The sequence below is a fragment of the Scleropages formosus genome, chromosome 1 (assembly GCF_900964775.1).
Source record: "Scleropages formosus chromosome 1, fSclFor1.1, whole genome shotgun sequence".
Classification (NCBI taxonomy): Eukaryota; Metazoa; Chordata; class Actinopteri; order Osteoglossiformes; family Osteoglossidae; genus Scleropages; species Scleropages formosus.
This window is the reverse complement of record NC_041806.1, coordinates 51,264,942-51,277,779: the sequence shown is the minus strand read 5'-3', so window position 1 is coordinate 51,277,779 and position 12,838 is coordinate 51,264,942. Positions and strand designations below refer to the sequence as shown.

The 12,838-nt window shown below is 43.0% G+C and overlaps 1 protein-coding gene across 2 annotated transcripts in view; it reads right to left on the bottom strand.

Moving 5' to 3' along the window:
* Nucleotides 1-12,838, bottom strand: part of atrn (attractin) — an 81,654-nt gene that overhangs the window by 21,190 nt on the left and 47,626 nt on the right. For both annotated transcript variants that reach the window (XM_029254240.1, XM_029254242.1), the window contains exon 25: nucleotides 6,361-6,422. In XM_029254240.1, coding sequence (XP_029110073.1) covers nucleotides 6,361-6,422 — 62 coding nt within the window. The remainder of the gene's footprint in view (nucleotides 1-6,360; nucleotides 6,423-12,838) is intronic.

The following is a 12,838-nucleotide window of genomic DNA, read 5'->3' as shown; positions in this document are numbered from 1 at the left end:
ACCCACTGGATTGCAGTGAGAGGACTTGCAGGACCCATATTATATTGCTTCCTACTTATCTGTCATTCAGTGAATATAAATCTTAATGGGGGGATCAAGGTCTATTTGAACTGCCTGCTGCAGGGCTCTGGATGGCTTCTTATTTTCAGCAGTAATACTATCTACGTTGTCCTGGATTATTCCAGAGTAATGGAGGCCGACAATGAGTTATATTCATGACACATAAAACCCAAATGTGTTCAGCACAATTATTGTCTGAATTTCTCTCACGTAACCAGACTTCTGAGTGTTTGGCTTCCATATATTTTCATATTTAATGTTCAGTACACTGGCATGATGGAGGAAGTTTAAGCTTAGTACATCAAGCAATGGGGGAATATCATAAGTAAAAACTAAAATTTAGTAGAAATGCAGATTTGGTAAGGTGCTGGTATAAGAGTTGCACCATCTTCCAACGTGGCATCGATCATCAGAAATGTTCCTGTATAAATGTGTGTTTGTATTACAAAACATGCCTGGATTAACACATTACATGCAGAGGTTCACCCGCACGAGACCGCAAATTGTTCTCGGAATTGGGGGTGTTGGACTAGTCTGGGGCAGTGCTGGGTTTTAATGTTTTATGTTCCAGTGCGTCTCCGCCTCTATTTTTTACTCGGTGCTAATTAGAGTGGAGGAGAAGGTTAAAGATGTAACCACTTATCTAAACTGATGCGGTACAAAGCAATAATGTGGAAAATGAGGGTGTAGGAAGACAGGGAAAATCTTCCCCTGTAGACGGCTGCAATATTAGTGTAACATATCTCGCTCCCATTACACAGAATAATACATCACAAAACAGAGTGAAGTTAAAATTATTATTATTAAACTTGGCATCCACAGTCTGACTGCTGATTGTGGAGAGTCTGCGGAAACGATAATCTTATGAGAAAATCACGCACGGTTTCAGTTACAAACACTTGGCATCGACCATAATCCCCAGCCTCCAATCAGCCCGAAGATGCTTCACAAACCTTTTTGATTTGTACATCCGCAGTTCTTTCAGAAAGTATTCAAACCCCTGACCAATTCTTCTATATTCTACCGAATCGCAAATTGTACACTGAAATTTAGTCCTCTGTAATATTTTATTTCAAAACTACTTTGAAGTGACTTTCTGGGAAAACATTAAGAAAAACTGAAATATGCTGTTAGCATAAGTCTTGGAACCGCACACATTACTACTTGATAGAGCCACCATTTGCTGCAATAACGGACTTTACATGTGAGCTAACGTAAGCACCACCTTTGCATGCTGTTCAGGAGCGATTCTGGCGATTTGTTCGACACCAATTTGATCCAGCTTGTTCGGGTTGTGGGTCGCAATTTTCAAGTACCTTCAGAGATTTGTTCCACATACAGAGCTTTAATTCCTAGGTAAAAAACTCCATTTTGGTGTCATTTCACCACAAAATGTTTCCCATATCACAGCTGGGTCATAATGTCACGCAAACTCCAATATGCTTTAAAATGCTGCTTTCTGGGATATGGCTTCCCTTGTGCCACCCTCCGATATTCAAATCTACCACTGTTCCAGGCTCAAGAAGCACCATCCCCTACAGTAAAGTAGGGTGGTGGTGGTGGTGGTGGTGGCAGCATCATGCTTCCCATCAGCAAGGGGCAGGTCATCTTGTTAAATGAAAGGACCAAAATACAGGGAAATACTGTTTACTGCAGTAAAAAGAACCTGCTTTAAAGAAGCTTGCAACAAAGTTCACTTTTCATGAAAACAATGACCCTCACAGCACGAGGCCAAAGCCACACTGGAATGCCTTAAGACCAAAAAAGTCTCACAAACAGAAAAATTTCAGTGCATCTGTGATTCGGTAAAAGTAAAATAAGTCAAGGGTCTGAATACTTTCACAAGGTCCCATATAGACATTCTCCACACATCTTACTGAAGTGCGATCCTTATAAAGAAGTCGATAATTAATTTACACTTTTCCCATTGTTTTCCATTAGGAGACTATTGCAAAGCAATTGGAAACAATGTGTGGAAAACTTGTATTAAATATCTGACAGCTTGACTCATTTTCTAACTCAAAAAGCCTTTAACTAAATTATGGTACACTTCAAGACAATCAAAAAGTGATGCAATGAAATGTAAGGTGATGCAACAATATGAACTAATTTGCCGTTCGCTTGCATAACAGAGTCCGAAGCAAAACCGTTTCCATGCTTTTCCACCAAGATAAAAAAATTAACAACTTTATGAAAAGCCAGTCCAAACGATCTCCGTACAATTAAAGGCTAATTACGACTGGTTGCTGTGTAATTCCTTTCACAAGCTGTTTATGAACATACACATCAAACACTGACAATTTAGTGGCCGGGGGGGGGAATCAATGACGTTGTGGTTTACAGAATAAAGCGAGCTGTGAGCCGTCCGCCCGTTCGAGGCCCTGATAGTGACATTCACCGAGCTGATTTAGCACGCTTTCATACAAAAGGACGCTTAACGTGGTTCGGCAGCCATCAGAAAAGATAACCGCAATCATCCTGAAATGTATCAGTTTGAGTCGGCAAAATGGAAATCACTGTAGACGACAGAGACGGCGGTAGCTGGGGGTACATCAGAAGGAATTAGATGGGCCGAATCTGCGCCATCCCATTATTTCAGTTATTGCTCACAGAACCAGTTTCCTTGTGTAAAAGACCTTTAGTCATGAAGCTGACCTGCCTGAACCAATTTGAAATAATGTACCCAGGATGATAATGTATTCACTTCTATAAGCCCACCGTGGTGCAGAAAAACTCCAATGTGCAAGTCAAGCATAAAATTAAATGCCTGAGTAGATAGAATACAAAACATCCAACCCACAAAGAAATCAAAGAAGAATTAAAAATAAATACAGAAAAAAGAATGTGCTTGATTACGGACTAAGATAACCAGACAAACACGATCGGATAAGACGGCCCCTCCAAAGAAATGCTAACAATGAAACACTTAACATACAAACGCTTTAGGGGGGAAAAAAACGAGAGGAGAGAAAGCACTTTATGTTCAGAAAGATCAATGTATAATAGCAACTGTACAAGAGCACAAGGTACCAGATTTTCCCTCCATCTGAAGTCGCAGCATTTGACAACAAAGTCATTTCAAAAAGTAAACTTCTCGCAAGTCCTTGAACAAGATTTTGCAGTAATCGCGTTAACAAAAGCAATGGATTTTGCCAGTCGATGGTCCTGAATAAACAAATTCTATCAGTGTCGCTCAAAGACGAGAAGAATCAATCGGCAGTTAAAGCCCACCGGGCTGGACGAGGACTGTGTGCATTACGGGCTCTGCTGAAGTTTACACCCGTGCCAGATGGAAGCTCTATTTGTACGCCCTGGCAGGTCGAGGAGCGCTCAAAAGTTGGAATTGATGCGGACGGATTCAATGCATTATCAGGTCAGCGAAGGATCGCTGCCGGTGAGCCGCATCAACTCTACAGGACCTCTACGGCTCAAGGAGCAGAAAACGTGCAATAAAGATCACGGCCGACTCTTCCCGCCAAGGCCATCGCAGGTTCCAAGCCCTCCCTTCTGGGAACTGATCCAGCGCTCATCAACCTCTGAGGTGCACGTTATAATCCGTACCCACTCTGGAACGGAGAATAAGACTGATGTTTGGTCCAACAGCTGTCAATGCTCTAATAGCCTACATACAATGTGTTCAGTGCAAATTTTCTCACTTTATTACCTGAATGTTGTGCAGTTCCTGTTCTCTTGTGTTAAATGTGACACAACGAGAACCACCGGGTCAATCAAATTCCTGTCTTCAAATTCTGCCCAAACATACTTATCTTGTTATCTTATCATCCTGTGAGAGTTATCTTGTGTTCTCACTGTGTCCAACAACGAGAATTTAGCTCCAGGAACCTAAACCCCCCATGTTAGCCTCACTCGTTTGCCTAGAGCCTGCGAGAATTACCTTTGCATATTATTCAGGTCTGGGACCGAAGACAGAACCCTTTATATTAAACATTTTCTATATCTTCAGAAGTACGAAAAACATATTTTGTGTGGTCCATTTTCCTCTATCCCTGGAACAAAAAAGAACTCTCTGCATGTTGGAAAATTACATGGATAAAAAGGCATAAATCCTGTCTCTTTAAATATATTTGCATACTATTAAACAGTTTCTATTTGGCTATTTTCCGACTTAAAAGTACCCAAAATGTCCCCCTCCCACCCAAAAAGGTTTTAGTGACAATTTTTTTTCAAATATATTAATACAAATAAAGTACCACCAGCTATTTGAATCTCAGACCTCAAATCCCACCTGTTACTTCAGTACCTTTAAAGTGTATACCCTGAATTGATACAGTAAACATTACCCTGCTGTGTAAAGGGCTAAATCACTGTAAGCAGCTTTGGAAAAAGAACAAGATAATGACCTTTGTTATTACAGAAGCTTTTTTCTGTTTCAGCCACACAGGCTCCGCCCCTCTGTGCTCTGCCCTTTACTTGAGAAGCTGCCAGAAAATACCTAATAGAGATCTAGCAAAAGACAGGTAATGAACTAACAACTTCATTAAATTCATTTCAAGAGACAGAGTTAGGATTTATTGATTGTGAGGGCAGGTTAACATCACAGTTAGGATCTTGTATCTAAGCAAAGGATGAACTGACTCCGAGTTCTTGCTCTTCGCAAGAAGTGGAATTAGTTCAAGAAGCGTCCCTCTCGCAGGGCCTCGGCATGTTTCTTTCCAACAGCCAACATGAGCGTAAATGGAGGGAAGAGCCGAGGAGATGGCGTTGTCCCGGGGCCCCGATTTACCGCCCCCTCTCCAGCCTTCCCAGTTCCTGGATCAATAACTCATTACCGCAATTCCGGTCGGCCCAAAGCAAGTTACCATCCATAACCCCTCGGCAACAACTTGGTGGGATGACTAGCTGTTCCTCAAAAGAACCTTCATCCACTGAATAAAGAAGCACTGTGTAAAACATGTCAGTGCCCTTCTTCTTGCTGTCAAGTTGTGCTGGAAGACTCTAAAGTCCACAACGCCCTAAACTGCTTCTTAACAATCAATACTAACTGCATATGTGTCATTGATATTGCCAGAAATCTGTTACCACAAACATCATGCACAATCCCAACCTCAACCCAAGTGCTCTGTGTCTCAGTGAAGACTCCCAACACGATCAATATTTCTGTCCGGAGTGTTCTCCATAGCTCCTACTCTTGTGCACGTACCTGCATTGAATCTCCAGGTGAACGACAAGCATTTGAAACACGTGTCGGTACGCAAGGGTTTGAGGTGAAATGCAAATCACATCATCAGCTAGCAACACAAAGACGCAATGAAAAACCATATGGCTCACTCAGCCGCTGCAGGACTGGGGAGAAAACTTCGCTGGGGATGGAGGTTATGCTGATGGGAGTTAATCCTTGAGTGCCTCCAACATTTCACCGAGTCCTTGTGTTACGGACATTCCAGTTACAAATTTTCGAAGATACAAACATTTATTTTTAATTTAATTCTCTGCATTTTTCAGTCTTTTTTTTTTTTGTAGTGCCAACACCAACTGCATTTCTATGTTCAGAAATTAGTTGGCAGTAAAGAGCACCGAAGCGGAATAGTAGTGCAAGGCCACGAGTTCAGCTGCCTTCCGCGGCTCAGGTCTCGTGTTCCTCGGCACTACTCATCAAAACATGACAAACGTCACTTGATCATGGGATGAATCATAAAATAATGAGTACTGAATATGAGTTTGTGGAGACATTTTTATTTGCACTCATTTTAAACTACAGTAGTTTAAAGTTAATGTGGCTTGAACAAAGGTGTATTTCCTTTTTATTATGGCCATACCTGAGACTCAAACAACTCACCCAGCAAATAAATCAAGGCGCGTGCCATGGACGTATAAATGTTGGACAATAGAAATACTGGACATAGAAATTAAAATTATATTTTTGGCCATTTTAAAGCAGGCCTAATTTTAATTTTTAAAGCTACTTAAAGGTAATAAAATAAACCACGCATGGTGCACTTCCCTCTCTCCCTACGTTTCCAGTATAATATGTACGAGGTTGAAAAAAATCAAAAAAATTAACAGAGAATTTTTCATTCAGTGCTTTATCTGAGGGTTTTCCCCCATAAATAAATCAAGGGGTGTCTTAGTATTAACCTTTAAATAGACTGCAATACTGTGGTTGGGTTTACGAACAAATCAAATTAGGCTACAGACTTCCGGTCCCCAGTGTGTTCGTAAGCTGAGGGCCAAGGTGCTTAGAGACTGTGAGCTCAAAGTGCCGTCCAGTGGGGTGTCACATGCCCTTTGTGTGCTTTATAGGCTTTGCATGTCTTCATCCAAAGCCACAAGGAAGCTTACCTGAAAAAAGTGACAAAGAACTGGACCAGATCCATGAAGTTACTGTGCTGGGAGAAAGCAATCTGTTAAAGGGAAGCAGAGAAAGAAGGAACCCCTGTTAGTGATGGTGAACCACAGTGAAACCCACATTTAAGAACAGTTCACTGAGGTTCATTTGTACCCAAGAGACCATTGTAAATGACACTGACAATATGATAGATAAAAGGTCATGATGAAGCAGTATTAAAGTTCACACAATGTTCAATTTCTTGTAGGATCAATAAAGTACTGAATTATAAAAAATACACACAGTTATTTTAAAAATGCTGGACATCCTAACATTGGCCCATCCATCAACCATCTGTCAATGTGTGTATGCAGAGTAAACCATGGTAGTAATGTCCAGTAATCAGTGACAGCACCACAGTAAATAAACCAGTTCCATCAATAAAATTTACATATCAACGGCATTACAGCTCGGAACCCAAAAAGCGCAACCTTTGCAACCGTGTCCACCTGAAGCACTTTCGTTGGAGAAGGTATTTCACAGTAAAGACAAGCAGTGCTGTACCATGCTGAGGGGATTCATCTGTATCCTCACAACCACAGATCTAAACATCGTTCAGGGAGTCGGGACGAAGAGGAACGTGAAAATGCAGTGGAAAAAGGATTTGCACCCCACTCCAATTTCACATTTATCTGACGCTTTTCTCCAAAGCAACTTACAATGTTAAACTACTTACACTTATTTACACCGCTGGGTAATTATTACTGTAGCAATTCAGGGTAAGTACCTTGCTCAAGAACACTACAGCTGGACGTGGGACTCGAACCTACAAGCTTCAGGTACAAAGGCAGCAGCTCTAACCAACTACGGCACCAGCCGTGCCCAGTTTCCGTTTTATCTTCCACACCAATGAAGTGACGAAGACAATACTGGTGTCACTTTTGCTCTCTCAGGCTCCAGTCACATCAAACTAGAACTGACAAAAAAGATCAGATGAATTTTACGATCAAAAAGCTGCAAAAAGAGAAAACTGGAAATTTTTTTTCAAAGCACTATGTTTTTGTGATTTTAAAAGATGTCACTGAGGGATCTAAAAAGTAGATCTAGTCAATAAATGCCTCCTTGGCCTCCTCACAAGGGGTCCGAAATCTAAGGCCAGTAGGTTCTCGATGTTGGGCCCTCTGGGTCGGTATGAGCTCCTTCTTCCCCTCAGGGCTGCTGAATCCCTTCAAGAATTAAAAAAGTGTCTAAAAATTGTCCGTTTCATTTCCCTCCAAGGTCCCAAGACCCTTGTATGTAAATCCTTTGGCTCCAGCATCTTCATATCTACCCATTTTCCTACTCGTATGTCGTTCCAACCAATAGCTTCCGGACTAGAAGTCCGCTATGACAACAGCCGTATCGGACAAATAAACTGTTTCAACATTTGCGTGTTTGTATTTAGAGCTTCTCTCTTTTGCTGAAGCTCTTTTGTTTACTGTGAGCTGTTCTCTGCTTTCGATAAAACGTGTCTGCCAAGAATCGAAACGTAAACTTTTAGGACTTTCCGAAGCAGCGCGCCACTAGCACGCAGTGGAAACGCGGTTAGCGCAAAACAAAACCTTCTCCGCAGACTGCGCTCTCACGGTGCGGATGGCCTGACTGAAGTCCAAGTTTTAAAAGCTCGGACCATGTTCTTCCAATGCCCGGAGGAGGCTCCTAAAACCCTGACAAGTCGACAGCGAACAGATGGCCCGTGCCGGGAAACAGATGCCACGAAGAGGACCAGCTGCCCACCGAGGAGCCACGCCAGTGTTGGCCGTGCTCTCGGAGCGCAGCGGCGACTTCAACGCGCACCGCTCCGCGTTCGAACGCGCACGTCGGCTCAAACGCACAAGGGCCGCTTGTGCGAAAGCTTGAATCGCGGGCTTCATTTCTCAACTGTACCACCGATGATTTTATTTCAAAACGGCAGACGGTGAGCAGCTCTGAAACATCAAAACAGAGGTCCAAAGAGAAAATAAGAACTTTTTCCTCTGCTAATGCAAATACCTGCGAAATATGATCCTATAAACATGTAGTTCCGTGACTATTTCTTATGACAGCACACAGAAACTAGTGTGAACTTGCAAATTAGTCAGGTAAAAGCTATTACAGAATAAATACTAAACATGACTTTTTTCAAAAAGTTTGCATTTAATTTAGAAAGGAATTAACTAGACACATAAGTGGTACTTAACTGGTATTCAGCCGATACCTGCATTCAAGGCGGCGCACAGTGTTGGGAACACTACAGTAAACCGGCTACGGTCATTTAGACGTCTACACAGCAGAGCAGCGTCACAAATACACACACGAACATACGCTAAGGGGCGACACGGTGGTACAGGAAATAGCACTGCGGCCTCACAGCACCTGGGTGATGAGAGAGGACGTGGGTTCGATCCCCACTCAGTCTGTGTGGAGTTTGCATGTTCTCCCTGTGTCTTTGTGGGTTTCCTCCTACAGTCCAAGGACATGCTGTTCAGGTTCCCCCATAGTGTGTGAGTGAAAGAGAGAATGTGTTCCACTGATGTATGGATGAGTGACCCGGTGTAAGTAGTGTATCTAGCAGTGTAAATCACCGCGGTGAATAAGGTGTTGTGGGCTGATAACAATACATAGAGTTCATTGGAAGTCGTTTTGGAGACAAGCGTCTGCTAAATAAATAAATGTAAATTTAAACTAAAGGCAATTCGGAGTCACCAGTTCACCTGAAACACACCCCTTTGCACTGTGGGAAAGAAAGGTACACAAACACAGGAAGAGCGTGGAAAGCGGCTGAGCGGGATTCAAACCGATGCCCGAACCCAAAGCCGAGGGGCCACTAGGCACCAGCGCTACATGCTGTGGCACCGTTTTGTGCCATGTCACAATGCCAGTGGAGATCAACTGAGGGAGAAGAACGGGTCCATCATCACGCTCTGCTTCGGATCCATTTGGCTGCGTTTTCTTCCTCCTCTACTGATTTTATGAGGCTTCCTGCTACTGAGCTCCAGCTGTTGAGGTGCACTCTGCTCACACGCGTTGCAATACTCTACCACGGCCTCTTTGACAAAGCTCTAGAGATCAGTGTCCTCCTGTCAACCAGTTTACCAGACTTACACCTTCAATACCTGTACTTGCACAGTAAAGTTCTACATGTATGACTTCATCATACATTTTTTATTATTCCTTTTTACATTTTGCATAAACAGAAAATTACTTTTTAAATGCAACCCAATATCTGGAATGAGAAAGATCGAGGCATACAATTCAAAAACAAAGAGTATAAAAATCGAAATAATTGAAAATAAATTGCTGACACTGAAAATAAAACACTCGGTGAACTGTGACTGAAAAACGACCGAGGCCACTGGGTAAATACTAACAATACGATAACGACAATACACGAAAAGAAGGGATATTTACATTTCCACAAAGGCAGAATATCCATAGCCTGCGGTAGGCATGAGACATTAAGCACTTTTTATTGCATTTTTATTTAAAAAGTTAATTAAATCAAACTGCTGAGAAGAATCATAAAAACGGAGACACGGCTATGAAGGGAATAAGCAAAGCTGCAAATCCTCTACAGATATTTAAACACTTCTGCACTTGAATCTAATCATGCAAATGTGCACTTTTAGCAATTTAATCGTCTACTTTGATAACGCACACAAACGTGGTGATACATCAAAGAAACAAATTCTGCACTGTAGCTTAAAACGGTTGCGTTTCCAGGTCATGTTCGGTCTTAATATTCCATGCAGCAAGTATCGGCAAAGCTTTTATGCCATAAAACAATAAGCCACATGAGAAAAAGTGCACCTTATTCCACTGGAATCCATACATAATTACAACTGTGTTTGTTTGGTTTAAAAAGTATCGGACACATTTGTTTGGATCATGCATGAATGCATATGTCCGTTAGATTTAACACGGTATTCCCCGTAAAAAAAAAAAAGTTACCCAAATAGAAGTATTTGTTTAGTTTATTCAGGGCCTTTCAAGAATCTCCTTCTGTCCAGTCGGCACTAATGAGAGACCTGTACTTTTATCATTATATATTCATTTATCTGAGACTTTTCTCCAAAACTTCTTCCAGTTTTAGTTGAAGACACTGAGCTACTTACGGTGATTTACCCATTTATACAGCAGGGTAATTTTATTGTTTCAGGGTGAAGTAACCCTGTTGAAGCGTACCACAGCAGGAGGTGGGGTTCGAACCGGTGTTGTTCGGGTCCAAGGTGGGAGCTGTAACCACTACGCCACCCGGTGCCAGGAGCGAAAGGCGGAGGAAGGAGCGCGAGACCAGTAGTTCTACCAGAGAAAAGTTCCACAAGCCGGGACGATGAACGAGCTCGAGAAAAGGGACGTTTGCGGATTGAAAAGGAGCGTGCGTACAAATCGCAGGCGGACCTTTTCAAAGACTCAGCTACTCGTCGCTACGAGGCGGCGGCTCATCGCTTCAGTCAGCGCCAAGATGTTGAGACGGCAGCATTCAACACGCTGCTTTCGCCTGAGGCCGACTGGAGGAGTCTGGTTTGAATTAGCTGAGCTGCTGCTCCTTTCCAAACATCTGACATCAGACTAGAACCGCCACAACTTATGAGTGTGAAGAGGGGGTGGGGGGTGAGGGGTGGGAGGGCATAATCAAGTCTCTCATAAAAGCAATCATTTTAACCACCTTAAAACTGAAGAGCAGGCTTGGGATCATTAGTACAGTTGTGTGTACATATTTTGATTAGTAAAGGGAATACACCAACACAGTAAAAGGGCATACACCAAAAGGGTAAAAGAGTATGCATCAACATACCTTTAAAAAAAAAAAAAACATTACTGTACCACTCACTACAATTTCTGACCAGATTTCACTTTGAAAAATGCAACTGAAAGTGAAAAGTACTGCAACTTTAGATTTTTCTTTTTATTTAAAAAAATTTAATTTCACACCTAAAATACTGAGAAGATAAAACACCATCTATTATGCAACAGAGAAAACGACAAGAAATACATGGAAACGCATGCGTGTTCTTATCCAGCATTTATCTGTTTTCTATACAGCATCATATGGAGCGGATATACAACGTGAAAATGAGTGTTGAGCAGACAGCCAATCAGAGCAGCGGGCTGGTGGAAAGATGTTTTTACCTTCTATAAACACAGAGGCAATCTGGAGAAAGAGAGAAACACGTGCTTTAAGAAGCTGTGTATAAAAGCTTATAAATATGTACAAAATAAAGATTATTATAATTATTCCTGTTTACAAGGAAAGGAAACTCTTGTAATTGTTGAAATCACTCGTAACACCTGTGAGCCCCCCCTCTACCGAGACATTCATGAATTAACTCACACAAAACCATTCGTAATGATATTGCCTTTCAAGAGAAATCTGAGTTTTTTCCACTTCCAGTTTCAGGAAAGTTTTTCAGGCTTTTTGTAGCACGGTTCTTTTTTTTTTTTGTATTAATGGCAATTATTATTATAGACGATGGAGGGTCAACAAGGTTACAGCACAAACGTCTGGCAGTTGAGGCAGCTCCCTGTGCGCGGTGCTCGACGCCACCAACACGCAGTTTCTATCGAAATTGCTTTAGTTATTTCTTGCGAGTTGACAGTCGTGTCGATTTCACTGTACCAATACAGTAAGTCCAAAATTTTCATAAAAGGCCCCTTTGTTCTTCGAGGAAACTCTCCACTTCCAGAGTGGCACATGGATGTTCCGCCATTAATCTGCTCACACAAAATACCACGAATGACCGATCCACTTTGCACCGACTGTAACCTAGTCGTCAATCGTAACGTAGTCCTTCTCCACTTGCTATTTTTTTTTTTTTTTTAAATCTACTTATTTCCCTTCTCATTCTGCCAAATTCACGAATGTAAAAGCGAGCGGTGTGCTCATGCAAGCGCTCCCGCTCCCCTCGTCCGGCTCTCAGGAAACACAGCCCACCCGACGGACACTCGAGATCCTGTTCTCGGCAGCCGTGGTTTACAGTCCCTTCGCCGATCTCCCGCTGCTTTTCACCACCACATCACACCCCGAGGAGGCCAGACCGCGGCAGCCGAGGAGGCCGGATCGCATGCGCACGTTACCTTGTCGGGAACGCCAAACCGTCACGGGCGCCCGAGGCCACCGACACGGAGCTGCAAATAAGTTTTATAAAGCCGCCTGAGAACTTTAAAAAGCAAAAAGGGCTGTGCGGAAATTCCCGGAAGCCTGCTGCGGGAGAGCTCCGTAGATGGAGGCGAGATTCAGAGTCTTTGGGCTTGAGCCCTTGCTCCGGGGAGGACGGGAGGAGGGACGGGGGGCTGGGGGGGAAGGCAGAGCGAGGCGCGAGGGCCAGATGCGAGGGACAGCCAGGGAGCAGACGGGGGCTCGCGCGCCGAGCGGGGCCCAGAAGACGCGCTTGCGCCGCTTTAGTTTCGAAACGCCACACAAACAGCGTTACCGGACGAGGCCAGACGAACGAGCCGCGGGTTCCACAGCGG